A 24,903-nucleotide genomic window follows, 5' to 3' on the forward strand; every position below is an offset into this window, starting at 1 on the left:
CGGCATAGGCAGCTTCTATTGGATTGCCGGAGGCAATGGGGAGGGATTGAAGCGGAGCCCCCTACACACCCGGTCATCCATGCGATGCTGCAGATGGGGCCCGGCCGCCATCTAGTCACGTGGATATATAAAGCGGTGAGGGCCCTGCGGAGCCCTACGTTGGCGACCCTTAGAGAACACTGGGAAGATGACTTTCAAAGGCCTCTGCACGATAGGGAGTGGACAAGGGCTTTGGAATATACCAAGAAAGTGTCCCGTAACTACCGGTTTAAGAACATTCAGTTACATATCCTGCATAGGGCGTATCTAACCCCAGAAAAGTTGCAGAAATATTTCCCCGACGGGGTATTTGGATGCCCTAGATGCCTGGAGCCTGCTGCTTCGTTCAGGCACATGTTTTGGGACTGTCCGACACTCTACAGTTACTGGCACACGATTCACGCTACCCTAAAAACGGTCACAGGATTCCGGGACATGGACACATGGGAGGCGTGCGCGCTGGGAATTCATGACCGGCATAAGCAGCAGAAAGTGGAGAGGAGGTTTGCCTTCCTCATCTTGATCCTCGCTAAACGATGCATTGCCATGCATTGGAAGGCGCCGGGAGGGCCCCCTCTAGCGGCATGGGTGGGGGCTGTCAGGAAGTGGGGTAGAGCGGAGGAAACCACACTCAGAACGGAGGAAGCCCGTGGGATGCGCAAACACCCGATCTCAATGCCCTGGGCCATGTTAATGCACACATTCACGCAGGAAACAGAGGCTGCGGCGCACCCGAGACTGATAGACCCCCTGGGGGCGCCCGCAACACCGGAGTCCACCCCGGGTAGTGCACAGGCAGGCCAAGCTCCTGGGGTCTCGCAGAGGTTGTCCCCCCAGGCCCCACGACCAGAGTCCTCATAGGCCATTTTGGATGCTCCCGCCCCCCCTGCCCCCTCCTCACCTCCGCGTGCGCGATTACCCCGGTCCTTTCCCACACGATGGTCCAGCATATGAGCGCGCAGCTCCCAGTACTCCCGAAAGGCGACACAGTGCATCCTCCCTTTCCCCGGTTTCTCCGCCCCCAGTTAGTTCATGGTTACTTAATGGCTGCACTTCTATAGCCCCTGCGACGCCCCTCACAGGGGGTGTAGTCCTACTGCATGGCACCCCTGCGGCGAGGCGATTATGGCGCGCTCCAGTAGGGTGCACCCAGAGGCTGGACCCGGGCACACATCTGCAGCCCCACTCAGGACAGCGACGAACGGCTTGAGGGGCCAGAAGGCTGCACGATTGTATGGACTGTGCACGGGTGCACTTGAAATGTAAACCTATGTGATAATGGCGATATCGCCTGTGCCCGTGTGTTATACTATCTATAAATGCCAATAAAGAAAGTTTTCAAAAAAAAAAGAAGTATCCCCTTCTTATTTATTTTATTTTTTTATGCAAAGCGTTGTAGACTTCTCCGGCAGCAGCTGATGAGAGCGAAGTAACTGAAACCTTCGCTCGAGCTCAGCTGCTGCCGGGGAGAAGATTAAAGGAAAGGCCGTAGAGGAGGGGGTGACGTTACGGCACCGTTGCTAAGGTGCTTTCATTTAGGCAAGACGCGCTCGCGAGGACGGTGTGAGCGTGTCGAAGAGATTGTACAAAAGCGTGCAAAAACGACCAGAATTGACCCCATATGCGGCGAAAAGTAGCGGAATGGTGGCGCGAGGGGGATGCGGCCGCATACGAAGTAAGCAGAAGGAGCTGGAATGCGGCGCGTTTTGAGAGGTACGGGCGCACAGAGAGAAGGGAGCTTGCACTAGACTGCAAGGGGAAAGGAACAGAGGTATTACCCACGGGGGTAGGGGGGAGCGGGGAAGGAAGAGACAACCTCAATAGGAAGTCGGGAGAGGGGGTGAGGGGGGCAAGGAGACCCAGGGTCACCCACAGAGGCGAGGGAACAGGCCAGCGCCAGAAATAGAAATATAAGGAGAAAACAACTGCAGCCAGAAATTAAAAACGCAGTAAATGGCATAAATAAACAATAAGCAAGAGGAGATGTTACTTATCTGCTTGTGAGCCGCATTTAAAAGAGGCAGTCTGTTTGTACCTCATGCCTTTTATTGCTTGTGCTCACTGCATTCTAGAACTGTTTTCTCTTTATGATGTAGTGCGGCTGCTTGTGATCAGGATTAATGGATAATGATAGCCTCCGGTCTTGTAATGAAATCTAGATTCTCTAGTCATGTTAGTAGGAGAATCGCAACTGTCGCTCTTCGCTGCCATGCAGCACCAGGGACCAGGACTCCGTGCTCAAAGTTGTTGAGTCTGGGAGAGTAATCGGAATACAGCTTGGTCACCCAGAAGGCACGTTATCGCTCAAGAAAGAATTCCACTGTGACCACGATACAGGGTCACTGATAGACCAGTGGCAACTGGACTTCTGCCGGGACCTGGAGGAGTTTGAAGGATGTCGACCTCTGTGGCCAGGACTGCCTCACCAAGCCTGTGAAATGAGGAGTAGCCAAAGGAAGGTCCACGGAAGACCATATCTCATCCACACCATCCTTGAGCATCTTCAGCATCCTGTATCCCTTGCATCAGGACCACTTCCATAGGAGTCTATTGGAACGAGATAAAAGTGGTTGGTACTCAGTGAAGACGACTACTTCCTTTGAGGTGACTTTCTGAGGACCTTGCTGATCCCCCTGACTGGCTCCCTGCTGGAGTCAGTCGCCTAAGATCACTTAAAGTAACCACATTGATAATTACCCAAGTGTCACATTTGTTGAATTTGCCAATGCTTGTTTGCAGTTGATTAAAAAGTGCATATTTACTGTACCTTGTTAATGTCATATTTCCTGAATCCTCTGGTGGGTCTTTTTCGTTTTGATGTCTAGAAATACATACAAATACAATCTTTTTTTTAAAATTGGTGTCAAATTTCCTAAGTGTATCATGTATTTCTTCGACTTTTTGGTGCTGTTTAAAAGCTTTACACTTGTTTCTTTGTGTAAGCCTGCTAAGGGTTCAACAAATGAAACCTATTGGTCCTAAATGGGTCGGTAATTGTGTTACATGTTGAGGTCGCACAGCCGCACCATATCATACACCTCAACGCTACCCACAGCATCTGAGGATAGTCCACTGAACCCCCATTACATCTCAAAGAATTGGGAAGAGTCTTCCATCAGTACATTGTCTATATCCTGTTTTTGAAGCTGGCAGGGATTGAGTTTCCAGAGAGGGGAGTGTGTGTTGCCATGAAGGAGGAGTTCAATTGGGGCATGGTCAGATAAGCCCTGTGCATGGATTGAGAGTGGTATTATACGATGGAGGGTTAATGTGGGTGTTAGGCAGTAGTCAATACGATAGAATGACTTGTGTGCGCCTGAGAAGATGTATCCTCTGGGTTACAGAATCTCCAAAAGTTGGTCAGACATATGCAATAGAGAAATTCACTCAGTAGGGTGGACTGATAGGTCGTTACCAAAGGAGGACCCAATCTATCTTTCTTGTAGCCTACAAGACCATTAAAACCACCCCCTCATATATCCAGGCCCTCTAGAATAATGGAACCAATTAAGAACATGGATGTTTTGGAAAGTGGGAGGGGGTTTATAAATCAAACATAGCGTGATGGGTTGGCCATATAGAAAGCTAGACACCATTGAGTCTCACCCCACCCATCTTCATTCCGGGTTTGACACACCACTAGGGAGAGATGTTTGCGTACTAGCACAGCAACTCCACAAGAGCTTCTCTCAAAGTCAGAGTGTATAATTGTGTTGCAACCATATCTATTTAAACAATAACAGTGATTCCCCATCAAGTATATTTTTTGTAATAGAAGTATATCTCCTCCATATCTTTTCGCGATACCCAGAACTGCCCCTCTTTTTATTTTATTTCCTAATCTGTTCATGCTCTATAAGATGCATCTCACTGGGCCTTGTCACTTCTCCCATAAGGAGTTATCCAACATGGATTGAGACATCATGGATATGTAAGAATATGTGTGCTTGCTCTATCCCTGAGAAGTGAAACAAACAAACATGAAAACAAGGACTCCCTTATCCATCCCATACTTCTAAACCTGAAGCATTCCTTGGAAAAGAAAAGTCTAACACAGTTCCAGTGTAGAAAAAGAATGAAGGGTGGGTGCCCCGTCATGCCAAGGAACCCTCTTGCTGTGCTCCCACTACCTCCATAAAAGAAGGGCAACGCTAGAAAGTAAAAGTAATGAAACAAACATACAGGGCAAGAAAAAGAGGGGTTAACAGGAGCAATAACGAGAGGGGAAAATGGGGCTGAAGTATGAAGGACTGTCCACTTGTACCTCTTAAGCTGATCATTTTGCAGTGTAGAGGGCTAATGGTTACATCCCAAGCGCGGGTTCTAAATCACCACTTGTCAGAAAGGGCATCAAAGTGTCCCTTCAAGCTAAATAAACAGTCTCTGAATCAGTTACAGTTAAATATCTCGTCATCGGCTTCGGCATCTTCTGCAAGCAGTGTTCCTGGGGGTTCTCCACATATGATCCACTCTCTGGACTGCGAGCTGCTATGGGGTCCTCTTGTTCATGGCTTCCCCTGAGCACAAATTCGGCAGCGGCAATAGTCTGGACTGTCTCCTCAGCATGGATATAGGTCTAACTCATCTGTGCCTGTGATGTTCCCAGTAACATATATGTGAAAGCTTCCTCCAAGTGTTTTGTTGATCGCGGATCTGCACAAGCAGCGCAGTGTGTGGTCTCTCGTCAACCCACTCCCATGCCGCCTGAAGCATGTCAAAGAAGAGAGAGTGGTTTGGGAAAGTAACTTAGTTTTGCAGGAAATAGCAGAATATGGCGAATGTCCATTGCGTTCAGCTTCTACTTGATGACCTTGAAGGATTTGTATTGCTTTTACATATATTTGGTAAAGTCGGGGAAAATGAAGATGCATTGAGACTCTTATTGTAGGGACTCTGCTTCTCTGGCTGCTGCCAAGATCACATCCTTGCCCCAGTAATTTAGAACATGGGCAATTATCGACCTCAATGGGGCATCTGGGGGTGACCAGTGGGCGAGCGTACAATGCACTCTCTTTATTATACAACAGTTAGCAAGTTTCTCCTCTCCCAACTCGATAGATTCAGGAAAGGCCAAGAAACAAAAGTTATTCCTTTATGCTCAACCTTCTTCACCTTCAGCTCTATGTTCCAGGAAGTCCACCACCCCCTAGAGTCTTGTCACTGTTTACTGCACGTCCTTGAGTGTGGTGTCTGTTTCAGCGATCTTCGCTTCTGTCACTGTAATACTCTCAACAGCTTGTCTCAAGCCTTGTCCAAGGAGGGAAATATCCAATCTAACCTTGCCAATTTTTATTTCCAGTTCATCGTTAGACAATCATATGGCCTGCAAAATCAGATCACTTGAATGGGTTGTGTCCGGGTTTGTATCTGAGAGGGCTGCTACCCCTCACAACATGTCCCTTTTGGTGACCCAGCCTGTGGCAGCGGTGCACCAGTGGATCTATCGAGGGTGCCCTGTCTAACTCCCCTCATTCTTTACCATTATATTGATCAGAATGTCTTGTCCATTCACGGGGTTCAACTAACCCGCTCCTTTCAAGGAGTAAGTGAGGAAATGGTTTTGCCCAAGAAGAATCCAGTCAATATATCTGCCAGCCCCATGATCAACCTGTCCCCTCACCACGTCCCAAGACAGCATAAGCGGTCTCCCATCAGACGTGCACTGCACCTTATGGTGAAGTCAGTGTGAGGAGTTAAGTTATGGTGGAAAGCCCACCGATCCACGGCACTACAGCAGCAAATCCTCTGAAACCTCAGGTCACCTCTTTGGGCCCAGTCAAGATGAGGATAAATGTGGGCTGGTGCAGTAGAGGCGGAGACCTAGCCAAGGGACTCAACACCAGGAGCAATGGTCTTCCAGAAGTCGCAATCGCACACCATGGTCTGGCAGGTGGGAGTCAACAGGGCTCAGCGAGACTCCTCTGTATCATGAGAGGGTGTGGGGGTTAAACAAGGCTGTCAAGACCTGAGTTTATAGTGTCTTACCCAGTCACCCCCAGCACTTCCCAGCAAACAAGGATCACTGGGGACTCCTGACCAGGCAATACGTCTTGCTATCATCAGCCACTACGTAGCCTGGAGCATAGGCACTCCTTGATCATGTGTCTCTCCTGTTGCCAAGCCCCACCAGGCACACAGAGCACTGCCCACCTGAGCTATGGACTCAGCACCCCTACTGGAGCTGCATACTCGCCAGCAGCCTCCCAAATCCAGTCTTGAACCACCCTCACAGTGTGCCTTCTCCCCAGGCTGCCTGAACTGTAATGTTTATGGTCACTAGATCTGACTTCTCTCCTCTTCGCGGGGCTTCCCTCGTCCTACTTACTTATGCCTACTACCCCTTCTGGGGTATAGGTCATCAACCAGGACTCTCCAGCCATCTCTGTCCTGGGCTTTTCTTTCAATCTGACTCCAGGCGTAACCCATCTCTTTGCAGTCCGCTTCGAGGCCCTGGCGCAAGGTGAGTCATGGTCTTCCTCTTTTCTTTTTCCCTTGAGGGTTCCATGTTTGGGATTGCCTGGTGGTGTATGAGGCAGGTTTGCAGAGGATAGGACCTAGCCAGTCCCAGCGTCTCTTCCTGATTTGTTCAAGAGCAGGCAGTTGGGAAGTCTGCTTCCATAGGTCGTTGGTGCTGATAATGTTTGGCCAGCGGATTTGGAGGACTTTCCTCAGATAGGTGTTGATGAAGGCCTTGACTTTGTTGGTGTGGTCACAGTTGTCCCCTAAGTTTCTACTCCATAGAGAAGCACCCATTTTACGTTGGTGTTAAAAAGCCTGATCTTGGTTCACAGCGTTAGGTCCTTGGAGCACCAGATCTTCTTTAGCAGAATGAAGGCAGCTCTTGATTTCCCATTTCTTTCCTTGTAGTTGGCGTCTGTGCTGCCCTGCTTGTCTGCGACACTGCCCTGGTCGGTCAACCTCTACCAGTGCATCGTCTGCAAGAGTGACTGCAGTTGTGCTGGCTGCGTTAGCCTTCAAGATATTGATTTTTCCCCTGTGGATGTTGAGGCCATGTTGTGGTGATGTGGCTGCCACATTGTCAGTCTTCTCTTGCATCTTTAGATGGGTATGGGAGAGTAGGCCAGATTGTCTGCAAAGTCCAGGTCGTCGAGTTTCATTCAAGGTGACCACTGGATTCAATTTCTTCTCCTTGCTGTGGAAGTCTTCATCATCCAGTCTATGGCCAGCAGAAGAGTAAATGCGAGCGCAAACAACTCTGGCATACTCCGGTCCTCACTTGGAAGGCTTCTGTGAGTTGTCCTCCATGGACTATCTAACAAGTCATTCCCTTGTAAGAGTTCCCAATGATTCTTATGAGTTTATCTGGCACACCATAGCAGTGGAGAAGTTTCCATAGGATCTCTCTGTCCACGCTGTTGAATGCCTTCTCATAGTCTATGAAGTTGACATAGGGGGCGGGAGTTCCATTCCATCAACTGTTCAATGATAATGCGCGGTGTTGCAATCTGGATCTATCTTCGCGGAAACAATCTTATTGGTCCAGTGTTAGACGGCGACCTCAGAGGAGCCCGGAAAGGGGTCCTGACTACCCTGAGACCCACCCTCGAAGTATCGTAGCCGGGCACTGGCGGGAGACTCCCCAGGGGGAGGAATCTCGTCCCTAGGATCGTACTTCTGGCACCACACGACACAGAGTGACCACACCGTGTGTTCTTAGAAATCAATCTTTATCAAGTAGGTTATCACTGCAAATATGTACAAGGAGAGCACGGGCTCAATGAGTCTCGGAAGGGGTAGGGGGTAGCGGGACAGTCTCTGGCAAAGGTTCAAGGCAGGGACGTATCCGGCGCACAGCTCACAATCCTCGAGCTGGGGGATACGTTGTTGTAGTCGGGGTCCGGCGGGACCGTGAGAGTCTGTCGGAGCCGCGAGTCACTCAGCGGGCTCAGGTACAAGTTCGGAGGTCTTACGATCTTCAAGGAGCCGCGAGTCACTCAGCAGGCTCAGGTACAAGTTCGGAGGTCTTACGATCTTCAAGGAGCCGCGAGTCACTCAGCAGGCTCAGGTACAAGTTCGGAGGTCTTACGATCTTCAAGGAGCCGCGAGTCACTCAGCAGGGCTCAGGAGGGTCCAAGTTCCAGGAGCCGCGACCACGTCGGCAGGCTCTCGTTGTTCCAGCGTCGAATCTGCCGGACAGACCCAGAGCACCCCTTGTTATAGGTCGACCCCTCTTTGATGTCCGGAGTCTGTGCAGGCAGGGGTCTTGTCACCTGGGGGTCGCTTGTCGGGATTTCCTGTCATTGTCTTTTGATCCTTTCAGGGCCGGGTCGGGAGGAGCCCCAGACACCCAGCAGGCATGGAGCCAGCCCTCAGGGAGGCCGGAGGGCCGATCGAAACCCATCGTCCCAGGGGAGTTCAGAGGTGCGATAGAAACTGCTCCTCCCTCTCTCATCCCCTGGAAGCGTGATGTCCTCCAGCCGGAGTGGCGCCTCTAGGCCCGGGTCGCGCTGGGGGCCGGGCGGCCATCTGGGTGCATGAAGTGGGCACGCGGGCCCGGGGTGGCCGAAAGGAGAGAGGCCATGGACGGGGATGTCCGGGTCGGGTGCGTGTGTCCTGGTGGGGAGGGTCGGCTGGGCCATGTGCTTGGGGCTGCAGGTACCAGGTTTCGGTGGTGCGGGGGCACGTAGGGCCATACTACGAGGCCGGGTCCAACACGCGTCCCCCCCCAGCTGAAAGCCGGAGAGAATTGCCCATCATCTTGGGGGGTTCTCTTCGCTGAGGCGGAAGAACCGGGAGAGGCCGTCAGCGTTGGCGTGGTCCGTACCAGGGCGATGTTCTACGGTGAAATCCATCCCCTGGAGGGAGATTGACCACCGCAGTAGCTTGGGGTTTTCTCCTCGCATCTGCATGAGCCATCGCAAGGGCCGATGGTCAGTTTGGACTCTGAAATGGGTGCCGAACAGGTAGGGTCGTAGTTTTTTGAGTGCCCAGACCACGGCAAAGGCTTCGCGCTCTATGGTGCTCCATCTCTGTTCTCGGGGCAACAGCCTCCGACTGAGGAAGGCGACGGGCTGGTCTAGGCCTTGGTCATTCACTTGGGACAGGACGGCCCCAATGCCATGCTCGGAGGCATCAGTCTGGACTATAAACTCCTTGGAGTAGTCGGGAGCCTGGAGGACGGGGGCAGTACACATGGCTTTCTTTAGGGCATCGAAAGCTTCCTGGCAGGCAGCCGTCCACTGCACTTTCTTTGGCTGTTTTTTAGACGTGAGTTCTGTGAGGGGGCCGACAAGGCTGCCATACCCCTGAATGAATCTTCGGTAGTAGCCAGTGAGTCCCAGAAAGGCTCGGACCTCCGTTTGGGTGATGGGTGGTTCCCAGGTCAGGATGGCGTCGATCTTTGGCTGTAGAGGGGCGACCTGGCCGCTCCCGACCTGGTGCCCCAGGTAGACTACGGAGCCTTGTCCGATCTGGCACTTGCTGGCTTTTACTGTGAGGCCTGCCTGGCGCAGGGCGGTTAGCACCCTCCGGAGGTGCTGGAGGTGCTCACTCCATTCTGAACTGAAAACAGCGATGTCGTCCAGATATGCCGCGCTGAACTGCTCTAGCCCGGCCAGGACTCTATTCACCAGTCGCTGGAAAGTGGCCGGGGCATTTTTCATTCCGAAGGGCATTACGCGGAAGCGGTAGTGCCCATCGGGGGTGGAGAAAGCGGACCGCTCCTTGGCCCCCTCGGTGAGCGCAATCTGCCAGTATCCGCAGGTGAGGTCGAATGTGCTGAGGAACCGGGCTGCCCCTAGTCGGTCAATGAGTTCGTCGGCTCGTGGAATGGGGTGGGCATCGGCTCGGGTAACGTCATTGAGCCCCCGGTAGTCCACGCAGAATCGGAGCTCGGGGGCGACACCGGGGGCTGCTGCCTTCGGGACCAGGACCACGGGGCTGGCCCAGGGACTGTCAGATGGCTCGATCACCCCCAGGGTCAACATCTTCGAGACTTCCGCTTGAATGCAGGACCGGACCCGATCAGGAACTCGGTAGGCTCGGTGTCTCACCGGCGGGCTGTCCCCGGTGTCCACGTCATGAACACACCAGTCGGTGACCCGGGGGGGTCAGGGAGAAGAGGTCGGAAAATTGTCTTAGGAGCTGGCGGCAGTCCGCTTGTTGCTGGGCAGTGAGGGCTGGGGAGAGGTTCACTCCTTCCACGGAGCCATCCTGCTCCTTGACACACAGGAGGTCCGGGAGGGGATCAGACTCATCTTCGGCCCCGTCATCGGTGGCCAGCAGGAGGCTCAGTTCTGTCCGCACGAAGTGAGGCTTGAGGCGGTTCACGTGAAGGACCCGGAGGGGATCCCGAGGCGACTGGACGTCCACCAAGTATGTGACTTGACTCTTCCGCTCAACCACTTTGTAGGGCCCAGTCCACCTGTCCTGGAGGGCGCCAGGCTTCACGGGGGCCATGACCCATACCTGCTGGCCCGGCTGGAACTCGACCAGAGTGGCATTCTGGTCGTACCAGCGCTTCATCTCTTCTTGGCTTGCCTCCAGGTTGGCCTCGGCCAGTTCTCGGAACTTCCTGGTCTGGTTCCGGAGGGCCAGGACGTACTGGAACACATCTCGGGGGGTGGTCTGGGGTGCTGCCTCCCACCCTTCCTTAACCAAACTGAGGGGACCTCGGACGGGGTGTCCATAGAGTAATTCAAACGGGCTGAACCCTAAGGACTTCTGGGGGACCTCCCGGTAAGCAAACAAGAGGCAGGGGAGCAGGACGTCCCACTTACGCCGGAGGGGCTTTCTAGGCCAGCGATCATCCCTTTCAAAGTCCTATTAAACCTTTCTACTAGGCCGTTCCCTTGGGGATGGTACGGGGTGGTGAACTTATAGGACACCCCACATTGTTGCCACAGGGACGTCATATATTTCGAGATAAAATTAGTGCCGCGATCGCTCACGACCTCGCGGGGAAAACCCACCCTGGAAAAGATCCCCATCAGGGCCCGGCCCACCACGGGGGCCGTGATGGTGCGTAGGGGAATAGCCTCAGGATAGCGGGTGGCGTGATCCACTAGGACCAAGATGAAACGGTGACCTTGGGAGGTGGGGGGGTCCAGTGGTCCCACGACGTCGATTCCGACTCGTTCGAAAGGGGTACTGACGACCGGGAAGGGTTGGAGGGGAGCCTTGCGCTTCCCCCCACTCTTCCCACTAGCCTGGCACGTGGGGCAGGACTTGCAGTGGGCTTCTACCGCTGCTCTCGTTCTAGGCCAGTAAAAATGGGTCACGAGACGGCTGTAGGTCTTGTCCTGACCCAGGTGGCCGGCGAGGGGGACGTCGTGGGCTAAGCCCAGGAGGAAGTCTCGGAAGCGGAGGGGTACCACCAGTACCCGTCTGGATCCCAGCTCCACCGACTTCTGCTCACTGTACAAGATGTTATTTTCCCAATAGATTCGGTGCGTCCCGGTCTGGTCACCTGCGGCTTGGCCCTCGGCCTGGCGCCGCAGCCCGACCAGGGAAGGACAAGTGGCTTGCTCCCGGCAAAATTCTTCCCGGGTGGGCCCGCCCTCGTGGCGCCACTGGGCCAATTCCGGTAGGTCTCCCAACTCGGGGACCGGGGCGGGGTCGGATGGTGCGGGTTCGTCGCTGGCGACGGACCCTTCTGATGGGGGGACGGGAGGACCCTCGGCGGGGACTGTTCTGGCCTCTTCGATCGGGGTGCTTTCGACTTCTCTCCGGGGAGTGAGTCGGGCTGACATAGATCGGGTGGTGGCGCACACCCACTCGGGGAGTCCCATCATTCCTAGGTGGGCCTTGCGCTCGACGTGCTTCCAGGGAGAACTCTCCAGGTCGTTCCCCAAGAGGCAGTCGACCGGCTGGGAGGTTCTTACGGCAACCTTGAGTTTACCTATCACCCCTCCCCACTCAAACGGCACCAGGGCTACCTGACACATACTTTCTCTATTGTCTGCGGAAATTACGGGGCAAAAGACGTTGGGGAGGATCTGCTCCTCGGGGACTAGGTGCCTGAGGACACCGGTGATACTGGCCCCGGTGTCCCGCAGGGCCTCTACTTGGTGGCCATTGATCTTGACTAGCTGCCCGTATTTCTTTGTGTTGGAGGGTAGGAGGCTACCAGGGATCATCTCCCTATCTCCCAGGGATACTAGGGCCATCGCTGCGGGTTCCCACTCCTCGGTTTCCTCAACCTCCTCCCCCAGGGCTACGTTGGCTATCTGTCTCGCAGGGGTGGTAGGGGAGACTTGGGTGGCCATGGGGCACTCTGGGTCATTGGCGTAGTGCCCGGGTTTCTGGCAACGGAAACACGTGACGGTCACCCGGTGTCCCCGTCTCCCAGGGGGCCCTGTCACTGGTGGGGGGGGCGCCGGGAAAGGTGGAGGTTGTGTTTTCGGGGGGCTAGGCTGGGACTCTCTCGGCCCTCCCTGGTTCCCTCCCCCTCTCTGGCGGGGTGGTCCCTGACTGGCTCGGGGGTACTCTCCTACCATGCCCCGGGAGACCCGGGTGTTGGTCCAGCGGTCGGCCTCCACAGCCAGCTTCCTGGGATCTGTGAGCTTGCTGTCAAGCAGATGCTGACGTAGTTCTATGAAGCAGTTCGCAGCCAGGTGTTCCCACAACATGAGGTCGGTGAGTTCGGCCAGGGTGGTGACTTTGCTGCCCTTGATCCACCCATCGAAGGCCCGACTGAAAAAGTTTACATACTCCACCCAGGTGGTGCCCGGGATCTTCCTGCAGTCCCGGAATCGCTGACGGTACATTTCTGGGGTGAGGCCGTATCTTGTGAGTAGAGCCTCTTTCATGTGGCTGTAGGAGGTCTGCAGGGAGAGGGGTAGGTCGAGCAGGGTGTCCCTTCCTTCGCTCAGAAACCGCCTCCACAACCCCGCCCCCCAGTCCTTCTGCGGGACCCGATGGGAGGTCATGGCGACCTCGTAGGCCCTGAACCATTGTTGAATGTCATCGTTTTTATAATATTCTTTGACCACGTCCTTGGGGATGTGGACCTTCTGTTCCGCTGGGGAGGCCGTCTCTCGGTTTCCCGGGGGCCTCCCTTCCTCGTTTCTGGCCTTGAGCTCGAGTTCCTTCAATCTGCGTTCGTGCTCCAGTTGGAGTTTCCTTCCTTCGTGCTCCCGTTGGAGCTTCTTTTCTTCCAGTTCGCCTTGTACACGCATTTGCTCTACTGCTAGCTTTTTTTCCGCTAACTTCAATTCGCCTTCGATTTTGAGTTTGGCTAACTCGAGTTCATGATTGCGACTTCTCTCTCTGTCCGCGAGTTCTTCCGGGGATAGGCCCCCGTCTGGTACGATGCCTCGCACCTGATTGCTGCTGCTTTCACTTTGGGGGGGTTCGGCTTCGTCGGGGCGCTCCCCCGTGCCTTCCGGGCGGGAGGCCCCGGTATCCACCCAAGTTTTCAGTGCTTTCTGCAAATCTTCTTTAGTGTTGAGACCGGTGGTAGCGATTTTAAGTTCTTTGCAAAATTGCTTTAGCTCTTTGTGTGTGTATTCTTCTAGATGCTCCACCTGGAACACCCTGTTGGCGTTGGTTTCTGCGGGGCTCATGGCGCTTCCTTCTGCCATCTTTGTCGGTAGTGCGTCCGTCGTTCACGGTACGATCTCTAGGTGATGGGCCCGAATCCCGTCGCTTGCCACCAATGTTAGACGGCGACCTCAGAGGAGCCCGGAAAGGGGTCCTGACTACCCTGAGACCCACCCTCGAAGTATCGTAGCCGGGCACTGGCGGGAGACTCCCCAGGGGGAGGAATCTCGTCCCTAGGATCGTACTTCTGGCACCACACGACACAGAGTGACCACACCGTGTGTTCTTAGAAATCAATCTTTATCAAGTAGGTTATCACTGCAAATATGTACAAGGAGAGCACGGGCTCAATGAGTCTCGGAAGGGGTAGGGGGTAGCGGGACAGTCTCTGGCAAAGGTTCAAGGCAGGGACGTATCCGGCGCACAGCTCACAATCCTCGAGCTGGGGGATACGTTGTTGTAGTCGGGGTCCGGCGGGACCGTGAGAGTCTGTCGGAGCCGCGAGTCACTCAGCGGGCTCAGGTACAAGTTCGGAGGTCTTACGATCTTCAAGGAGCCGCGAGTCACTCAGCAGGCTCAGGTACAAGTTCCGAGGTCTTACGATCTTCAAGGAGCCGCGAGTCACTCAGCAGGCTCAGGTACAAGTTCGGAGGTCTTACGATCTTCAAGGAGCCGCGAGTCACTCAGCAGGCTCAGGTACAAGTTCGGAGGTCTTACGATCTTCAAGGAGCCGCGAGTCACTCAGCAGGGCTCAGGAGGGTCCAAGTTCCAGGAGCCACGACCACGTCGGCAGGCTCTCGTTGTTCCAGCGTCGAATCTGCCGGACAGACCCAGAGCACCCCTTGTTATAGGTCGACCCCTCTTTGATGTCCGGAGTCTGTGCAGGCAGGGGTCTTGTCACCTGGGGGTCGCTTGTCGGGATTTCCTGTCATTGTCTTTTGATCCTTTCAGGGCCGGGTCGGGAGGAGCCCCAGACACCCAGCAGGCATGGAGCCAGCCCTCAGGGAGGCCGGAGGGCCGATCGAAACCCATCGTCCCAGGGGAGTTCAGAGGTGCGATAGAAACTGCTCCTCCCTCTCTCATCCCCTGGAAGCGTGATGTCCTCCAGCCGGAGTGGCGCCTCTAGGCCCGGGTCGCGCTGGGGGCCAGGCGGCCATCTGGGTGCATGAAGTGGGCACGCGGGCCCGGGGTGGCCGAAAGGAGAGAGGCCATGGACGGGGATGTCCGGGTCGGGTGCGTGTGTCCTGGTGGGGAGGGTCGGCTGGGCCGTGTGCTTGGGGCTGCAGGTACCAGGTTTCGGTGGTGCGGGGGCACGTAGGGCCATACTACGAGGCCGGGTCCAACATCCAGCAACTGAGCTTCAGCTTGTTCCTTCATTCTTTTCAGGATGACTCTGTTGAGCACTTTGAATGGGGTTGATAGGAGTGTTATCCCTCTGTAGTTTGCACAGTTACTGAGTCACCTTTCTTGGGGATCTTGATGAGATAGCTCTCCCTTCATTCTGATGACACCTTTTCTTTACCCAGATTCTTCCAAACATGCAGTAGAGCATGTCTACTGATGTTTCCATGTCTGCCTTCAGTGGCTCTGCAGGAATGTTGTCAGGTATTCCTGCCTTCCCATTTCTCAGAAATTTGATAGCTTGCCGTAGTTCTTCTTTGCTTGGTCTGCTGCAGTCGATTGGCAAGTTCTTGTCAGCTGGCTATATGTCTGGTGGGGACTGCGGCACGGGGCTGGGTCAGCAGTTCTTCAAAGTTCTCCACCCATCTTCGTTGTTGCACTTCTTTACCAATGATGGGTTTCCCAGCTTTGTCTTAACAGGTCTTTCTGGCTTGATGTATCTGCCAGAGAGTTTCCTTCTTATGGCGTAGATTTCTTCCAAGTTTCCATGGCAAGCTGCTCCCTGGGCTTCAGTGACAAGATCATTGAAGGATCTTCGCTTGTCTGCTTTTAAGCTTCTCTTCTCTCCACCATGGCCAGTCCTAGGCCCAACTGCGAAAAGTGTTATGCATGGGGCTAGCTACCCCACCATGTAAAAATATTCTAGCTACAAAAACGTCGATTAAAAGTCATCCCGGCCTTGGGGAGAGAGGAATCTCCTTCATGGAGAACTATGATGCCTTGTGATGAAAGCCAGAGATCTCTGGAAGCCACAAAGCAGATCCACCTGCACTCGACTAAGACCAGCACCATCTGGAAATGGAACATTAGGAGCGTGTACAAGGCAGGCAAAACAGCCGAAGCGGCAGTGGAGACAAAAAAATATATAATGTTGCCCTGTTTGGCATCAGCAAGACCAGATGGACACAGTCCGGACAGAAAAGACAAGCTCCTGGAGGAGTCTGCTGTATTCTGAACACAAGGAAGACTCCACGCACTCCGGGAGTAGCACTGATACTAACACCAGCAGCCGACAGAGATATGATTGGATGGGATTCCCATGGTCCCAGAATCATCACAGTGACCTTCCGCACAAGAAAAAAAGGATAAACTTGATTAATGTTATCCAGTGCTGTGCACCTACAAATGACAGCAAAGAAGAGAAAGAACAGTTTTACAACAGACTCTAGTTTATCCAGGAGAAATTCCTTGAGAGAAACATCACCATACTGATGGGGGACCTCAACGCCAAAATTGGAAGCAACAACACTAGGTATGCCGAAGTCGACATGAACCAGACTTGTGAAAGTCTCACATATATCTGAAAGCGGCAGTGTTTTCCCACACAAAAGAATACAGAAGGCAATGTGGGTATCACCAAACTTTTTCAACAGAGAATCAGATTGACCATGTCTACATTGCCAAGAGGTTCCGGAGGTCCCTGAAGGATGTGAGACTGATAAGGAGCAGGCCTGGCGTCAGACCATCACTGTGTTGTGGCCAGGCTAAAGCTGAAGAAAGCATGGATGGAACAGACAAACCAAGAGCAGCGATATAACACCGCTCTCCTCAAACATGCACAGGAAGGAAGTGAATAATCAGATGCCCTGAGTAACAAATTTAAAGTCCCGCAAGAACTAGAAGACGACCGAGACCCATTAGAAAGTCAGTGGATGAAGATCAAAGAAACACTGACACAACCTGCCAGGAGGTACTGGGTCCCAAGAAACACCAACATAAAGAATGGATCTACACAGAGACTCTCTGCAAAATCCAAGAGAGAAAGGAAAAGAAAGCCATAGTCAACACCAGCCAAACCTGCAGAAAAAGCAAAAGCTCAAAGAGAATACCCCAAAACCAACAAGGAAGCAAAAAGAAGCTTCTCTTTGCCACCCTGACTGCAAACGATCAACCACATTCCCCGCTCGGACAGAAGTCTTATGTTGGGGCTTGCTGGTAGTTAAGAGTGGCCCTCTATCAGGAATTATGTAGGATTTTGTGGGCTCGGAGCAGAGCTCTAAAAAGTTGTGTTCACCATCTTGCCCTTTTGACCACACCCCTCGTATTTTAATGTTTTCAACATTTTCTTAGGTCTTCACTAATTGGAAAGGGATTGGCAGTATATTTTATCAATTGTGAAGAGTGTGCTATATAACAGTTATGATTTATTACACGTAATTGATTTACTTCCTTTTGTCATATGATGAAGGTTGAAATAGCTTATGGATGAATCTTTATAATTTAAGATGTTTTCATGTGAGTTGGCTTTAAACGTTAGGCAGAAAGCTGTTACTAGAATTGTTGAGACTGAACTAACTGTCTGTGCTATTCTAATCATTAGCTCCTTCCTCTACTTCACTCTTTCTTCCAGTACTTTGAAACAGACGACCCTGAGTTTTATAAGTCAAAAGTGTGTTTCATTTTGAACAATGATGTGAGTGAAATGGAGCTGGTCTTTGCGGAGGAGAAGTACAACAGGTCTGGGCAATTGGAGAAGGTGAGTCTGTGCTGAGGGCACGTCATTTTCTGATCAGTTTTTCTTATTTGTATAGTGAATAACCAATAAGTGGCACCAATTATAACAAACTCATTAGGATGAGAGAAAGTGTCAAGGGAGCACATGAAACGAGAAAAGCCAAGGCTAAAGTGGTAAACAGTAGAGCCACTGTTTAAAAGGCATGTTGAGTCAAGCACTCCTTGAGTGGTGTAAACTACTCTTATTTCGAAAGTGAGCCATGATCAAGCAGAAAAATGGTGACTTTAATTTTTTGGGATATGTTGGTATTGACCATTTTTAGAGACTTAATTCAGGTCAGCCTAGCTACAACTACTATTGACGTGCTCTCTCAGAGCCATTAAAGATTTGTGAAGACTGTGGCTCACATTGTATGCCATCTTTGGTGGTGGGAAGAATGCCCACCTAAATATCTGGACATAGCTGTCTCACGGCCTATCCGAAAATATTATAGACACTTCACCTGCAAAAGCATTAAACGCACCCAGTTTTATTCTTTAACCATAATCGTTCAACTCATAGTTTTGTATGCCAACAGAAAACGATTCCACATATTTCTTCTTCTTATCCAACATTTTTGTGCATTAGCTCACTACTAGTAAAGACATTATGCAAATTCCTCCTTTTATACAGATAATGTTCTACACATCTCTCACCTAACCAAAAGCTTCCCACAAGTGACCATAGGTTCCGAATGAAGATTAGATTAGCAGGACATGCAACTAAGACATTACACATTTTCTGAGGGCATATGAAGACCGAAAGCTCCTTCCTGTTTGTTATGCAGTTCCAGTGGAACATCTTTCCTACACTCCATGCATTTGAGAACATTATTGATCTGTTGATTGGTCTAGCATAGTCATTCTTGTTCTAAGGAGGTGAACCTCTGGGGATGTGGAGTGGAAATGTTGAAAAGGTTCGAATATTACTTATAAATACTGCAATGTGATCATGAAGATGAGAGGTTTAAGGAGCGGCTCCTTGGATATGGCGGAGAAGCGTCGCACCACTGCTTTTGAGCAGTGAAGTAAAGGAAATATGAAATGATAAGTTATTATGATTTTATGTTTCCTTTGCGGGCGGGGCTGCTCTGCTCTCGGAGAAGGGGAGGAGTGGTTTGCCCACACCTATGTGCGCAATGATTGTTTGGTCGCCCCTCTCGGGCTGCCCAAACCAGCCATGCACACTTTCCCCGTTCTCCATGCAGGCTGCATTACAGCCTGCATGGAGAACAAGCCCAGGTTGGTCAGGGGAGCCTGAACTGTGCTTCCTGTGCCTCGGTCTTCCCCTTCAACTCTTACTTCAATACTTGTAATACTTACTTTTCCTCAGCGCTCTCATCAGTTGCATTTAAATGGCTTGTGGGAGTGGGGAGAATGGCATTTAATTCTGGAAGAACTGTGAACGAAGACCCACATCAAATCATTTGATACGTGTTAACTAGTTTTTAACATCATTGCGTTGGATAGTGTTTAATGGTATGTTAGGCACGGAGCACTGCACTGACCATTACATTTCTCGGGACAACACAAGTGAAACTGTACCTGAGACAGACTTCATCAGCATCCTTTTGACGTCCCCTTATCACCCTTATGTTCCTCACTGTCCTAAACGGACTCCTGCCCTCAAAGCACTTTAATGACACATTTTGAGCTCCCTTTGAATGAGGGGTATGCCGTCTGCCGCTTTCTCTCATGACTGGAACACTTTAGAAATTCAGTATTTATCTAGATGTATAACTAGGAATACATTTTCATTTGGGCAGTAATTTTTTTTTTTTAAACATATTTTATTTGTCAAATGCAAAAGGAGCGGAGCTCTGTAACCCAGAGGCTTCCGTAGCATCAATATACAATATTATGACTTCGACATTTTTCTCATTGAAGAAAAAAGGAGGAATAATGTAAGGACATGCATATATAATAAAACCAACCTAAACAAATAACGTACACCTCCCCCCACCACATGGTTAATTTTGTTTTCAAGATCGTAAATTATGTTGCAGTTAGAGGAGAGAGTGACAATTATCCTCTGTGAGAAGTGTAATATTGGATTTGTGTTATAAACTGCAGTGTAGCTTTGAGTTGAACATCAAACATTCTTATTAATGGGAGGCATGGCCAACTGCCAAACATGGCAAATGTGTACGGAGCGAGCTCTTGACTCCTGTCCGTCTTAACCCCTCATTATCCAAAAGAGACCCAGTGGATCCAGTGCCACACACGAAGCAAGGGTCGTTGTAGTCCTTGATTGTTGTGCCCGTAGGAGAAAAAAGACTTGCGGGGCATCGGCGGCTAAAGGAGGGCTCTGAAGACCTTCACAGAACCCGTTGTCAGGGCCGTGCTGTCCTCCCTGAGCCCACGGCAGAAGCGACTCCAGAGACACAGCTGCTACCCACCTCTCCCCATATAAAAAGGGTAGCAGGGATAAGTGGACTGCTGCCCCTCCCCGAGGACTCCTGCACACTGTTGCGGAGGGCGACGCAGGTGCCGCCTCACAGGTAGGCCCTAGTTGACGGCCTTGCTACCAATCCATCCGGGCTGGCTGCGTCATGAAAGCGACAGGGTCACAACACCTTCTACCCCTCCCATCCTCTCCCCTGGTGGACACTGGAGACCTGAGTCAAGGGTGAGCCCAGGAGGAGGCCTGGGGATGCTGGATACCTTTTGTAGGGCTACTAGGGTACGCCAGGGTGAAACATCCGCCTTGAACCTGTGACTTCCACGGATGCGGCTACCCCTTGCTCCTCCCCACCTCCCCCATGAAATAATGCGCCACCAAAGTGGTGGAGACGATTGAACAGTCCACCTTCAAAAATCATGTTTTTCTCTGACTACAGGTGACAATACAATGTTGGAGAGCCACCTTTCTGGGCGTCAAGAAAGAGCTGCATAAACTCGGATGGACCTACGCTCTGTGTTCCCCTCATAATTGAACATCCTGACTGACCAACACTTCCATTTCTTTACCGATCAGGAAAATGCATGGAAGTGGCTCAACCAATATCGTGGGGTGCTGAATATCGAACAGAATCGGAGGTTGAAGGGTACGCCGCTCAGGAGGTCCTGTGCACGATTGTCAAAGTTCGCCCCCTCACAATACCAGATGCAGGACAAACGGGAAGCGGCCATTGTCACGACTGCAGCCCTACAAAATGTGGCGTCCACTCCTACCCTTATAGACATGTCCTGCCGAGGTTGGTGACTCTGAGATCAGCGATGACACATTGGTTGGCCCCACATTAACTTTTCAAGCGGTGGTTGAGCTGGTAAGAAATGGCATGGTCTTCTACCCTGGGCAAATCTCCTTTAGTCACCCCCTCCAGCGTACCAGGCAGGTGTTGGGTACCAAGCTTCGTACCCCTGGACCAGTGGACGGACGCCAGGTACTCAGCAGTATACCAAGACCAGTTGCACGACCCTTCTTGTTTGTGACCAACGGGACCTCTCAGGTACTCAGACCACAGAGGTGCGTCCACTTGTAGACTCTAGGTTTTCCTATCAGAACAGCCCTACGCCGGAGCTTGGGTGACCAAGAGATGGGCTGCCTTGATGAACCCTTTGGATTTAATGACGCTACCTCGAACATGCATGCTACCCCAAGCAACTATTACCATTGCTACTGATCCTGTTAGAGGAAGACCAAAATGGTTTTATCCCACGCCTTAGTATGTGTCTCAGTATACGCTTCTTCTATCAAGTGTTAAAAGCTGCCTGCCAGACGTAGCCTTTCCCTAGATTTTGAACAGGCTTTCGACGCCCTTGATTGGCTATACCTACTGGATGTCCTACGGTGGCATAATATCCCAAACTTCTTAATTCGCTGGATGCAGCTCCCTTATACATCACCAGGTGCGCACGTACAAACAGGTGGACACATCTTGGAGGCCTACCCAATAACGCTGGTCATGAAACAGGGGTGCCTGTTGTCCCCATTGCTATAAACACTAGCCATAGAACCACACGCCATTACGTTTTGAGGGCAAAGTCATGCCTGTGGCATCCCAATAGATAGGAATACGCACAAAATTTCACTTTAGGCATACGACATGGTACTATAGGTCTGGCCTGCCATTATGGACCGTACCCCCATTTCAACCATCCTGGAGGAATTCAGTACGGCCTCAGGTCTCGGGGTCAGTCATTCCAAATCTTACATCTTTCGCTCTGTAAGTGACGTACCCACAGCACTGGTGATCCTTGGACACATAGAGATTCACTGAGCCATGCACGCTTTTAGATACCTAGGCATCCAAATGTATCACACTGACACCAATTTGTTGGAAGGCAACCTGGGCTAAGTGTATGGGCCTTACGCTCACAGATGGCCTTCTGGATCTCCCTACCTCGTACAACCCCAGAGCGCATAGCGTGGTGAAAATGGTGATTCTCCCTCGTCTTTTATATTACTTTGTCAACTTCTACTGTTCATACACACATCCTATGTCCGACTCCTTGTTGCTTTATTAGTCGAGCTTGTTTGAGGTTCGGGTGTCGCAGAGTCGGTTTTGCGAAGCAGAAATTCCTGTCCAATAGAGGAGTGGGGGGAGCTCTGGACATTCGGGGCTACTACTATGCAGTACAACTCTAGTCGGTGACTTACTTGCTGGCAGGGTTTCATTGGGGAGAAACGCATCCCAACTCAAGGGGGGCAACTTGCATAGCCTACTTTTCCCATCCCACGCTCTTCCCCTGCTGCTGTAAACGGCACTAGCAGTCCTGAAACACAGCATTCAAGACACGAAATCAGTGGTGCAATATGCCCCTTGTTTGTTTTTTCCGACATCGGGTGGCTCCCTCACCAGTGGGCACTCAGGCAGTGGACAGCAGCAGGGATAACTACATTGGACTACCTCTATGAGGGGGGCATTCTCCAAACCTTTCAAGCCTTAGCCGACACAACAGGCTTGCCTGGGGCCAGTTTCTGCTATATGGCAGATTAGTGCATACACTTCAACAGTTGTGTAAGGCAGACCGGGCAGAACCCTTTACCCATGCACTGATGCAGACCTTACATACAGTTGGGCATGAACGGCGAGTCATTACATGGATTTACAGGGCCATGCTGGAACACACTGGGGTGTCTGTACAATCACATAGACACTGGTGGGTAGAGTGCAGAGGGACACCCTATCACGAGAAGGAGTGGCAGAGGGCACTGGCTTAAAATAGCAGCGCGTACTGGCTCCCTGCTCTTTAACATGTACACTGCTGACCTAGGTAAAGCCCTGGAAGGGGCCAGCCTAGTTACACCTCTGAGGCTGGGAGTATCAAGAGTCCCCATCTTGCAGTACACCGACATCGTGGTGATTGCTCACACCAAGTCAGGCCTACAGAGAGCACTTAATGCTCTTAACGGGTATAACGGTGACCACAAACTTCAAGTAAACCAATACAATACAAAACAAAAGTCATTATCTTTGGTAAATATCTGCAAAAAAACACGTACATTGGTTGCTTGGGGAGATGCAAATTACCACAACAATAAAAAACAACTATTTAGACATTTTAGTTCTCAGAAGGGCCCAAATCAGCTGTACACCTAAGGCATCTTGGATCTGAAGGAGCCGGTGCAGTTTACGGTGTAAAATGCCTAAACCGCCTAATGAGCCCTGGAGCCGAACCCATCCTAGGAGTTTTAAAAGCCAAATTGGATACCTTCATTAAACTGTGGTCACCGAGCCTGCCCAGGCGTGCTGGCCGCATAGCTGGACTCCATCCAATGCTCAGCATATCAGAAAATCCCGCTCAAGGAGCACTCTGAAATACGATATTAGGAATATACGTGCACCAGAGAGCTCCCTTAAGGCCAGGCTTAAAGCAGTATTTGATACGGATAACAACCCATGGCATGACCATCTCGCTCAAGCGATTACAATTTACACATTGAAGCTAGCACCTTACGGCGAACCGATATTCCATCTTGACTTGGGTGAAAAGTGTAAATGTTCAGGTAAAAAAAATCTGGTTAGAGCAACACTTCAGGGGCCCAAACTTCCCTCCGACGATCACCCTTTCACTTGTGTATCCCTGTCTGTTGCGCTGTTAAGAACGCAGAGTAATTTATTCCGTATCCCGTCTGCTTTACTGCTAAGCACGAGCTCTTTCTCAATCCGGACTGTTCGGGATACACAAACTATTACACACCGAACTTTTTAAAACTTTGTACAAGCAATTAAATCACGAATGAAAATGTTGTCATACTGAGATATACTGTTCTTACTTTCCTATGTTAAAGTATTTGGATTTTAGTTACCTTTTTTTAGAGCAATTCGCTAGTGCACTTGTGCGCTTCAATACGAGTGAGGCTTGTATGCTTTAGTATGTAATGATCTTAAGTAATAGATCATGAATAAATAAAATGCTACTGAAAAAAAATACACAGAGCACTGAAATGCTCGCAACACGTTTCCCGGAATGCGCGCTTTAAATGTATTTAATTTAACATTTTGCATAGGGCCTACCTCACTCTTTCCAGGCTCTAGACTAGAGGATCTACACAACAACTGATACATGCCCCAGATGCCACAGTCCCCAGCAGACTTTCACTATATGCTGTGGTATTGCGCTCTGTTCCGTCCAGTCTGGAAGGGATTTCTGGACTTGCTGACAGAGGTGATGGCCCTCCCATAGGTTAGACCAATTGGAGGTCGTCTGTTTGGTATTTACCCCCGCCCGAAAAACACCAATCAACTAAATTTTTAGACTTGTCATTAATACTGGTCAAACGAGCAATAACCACGCGGTGGAAAGCTCCCCCCCCCCCCTCCCCTACACCAGCGTGTTTTAAACAGGCAGTGGTCACCTGGGCTGAGGCAGAGAGAACCGCTTAACACAGAGAAGAAAACATGGGACTACGCAAAACACTCATTGCAACATACTGGGCAACCATGGTCCAGGAGTTCTAAAACCATGGGAATGAAAGTAGGCGGGCATGCCAAGTACATGGCCCACCCTCGTCAGTGACCACCCCCTGACACATCCATGACCTCTGACATGGAGTGATGGCACCTCCTTTCAGACTCTCACGAACAGATAGGCTCCATGAAACCCACTGTGCCACCCAACACTCGCGTGCCATTGACAAAGATCCTCATGTCAGCCATATTTCAAATAACCAAGGTATCACTCCCACTGCCCAGCAAATTTGTTCTGTATGATTTCTAACAAGTTGACCTAGACACATCTCACACACGAGAAAATGGACACTTCGGGCAGGGGTGGATGGGAGCATAAAGTAGCTTGAACCTCCGGGTTGAATAAAAGTGCTTTTTGCTTAATTCTCTTGACTTCCTCTCCACCAGAATAACCGGTCTAGGGAGGATGATACCCAATGTGTATGTAATTATTATGTAACAATATACTAATTACAGCATAAAACCAAATAAAAGTTACAAAAAACAAAAAACATTCTTAGTAGTGAATGGTTAAAAATGCCATGTAGTCTGTAACCTAGCAACTTTACTA

The 24,903-nt window shown here is 51.1% G+C and overlaps 1 protein-coding gene across 9 annotated transcripts in view; it reads left to right on the top strand.

The window, feature by feature from the left end:
• The window catches only part of AREL1 (apoptosis resistant E3 ubiquitin protein ligase 1), a 632,176-nt gene that overhangs the window by 413,866 nt on the left and 193,407 nt on the right, over positions 1-24,903 (top strand). For all 9 annotated transcript variants that reach the window (XM_085626755.1, XM_085626750.1, XM_085626754.1 and 6 more), the window contains one exon: positions 17,294-17,419. In XM_085626755.1, coding sequence (XP_085482881.1) covers positions 17,294-17,419 — 126 coding nt within the window. The remainder of the gene's footprint in view (positions 1-17,293; positions 17,420-24,903) is intronic.

Source organism: Triturus cristatus, chromosome 9, assembly GCF_964204655.1.
Source record: "Triturus cristatus chromosome 9, aTriCri1.1, whole genome shotgun sequence".
In the NCBI taxonomy this organism is placed as follows: Eukaryota; Metazoa; Chordata; class Amphibia; order Caudata; family Salamandridae; genus Triturus; species Triturus cristatus.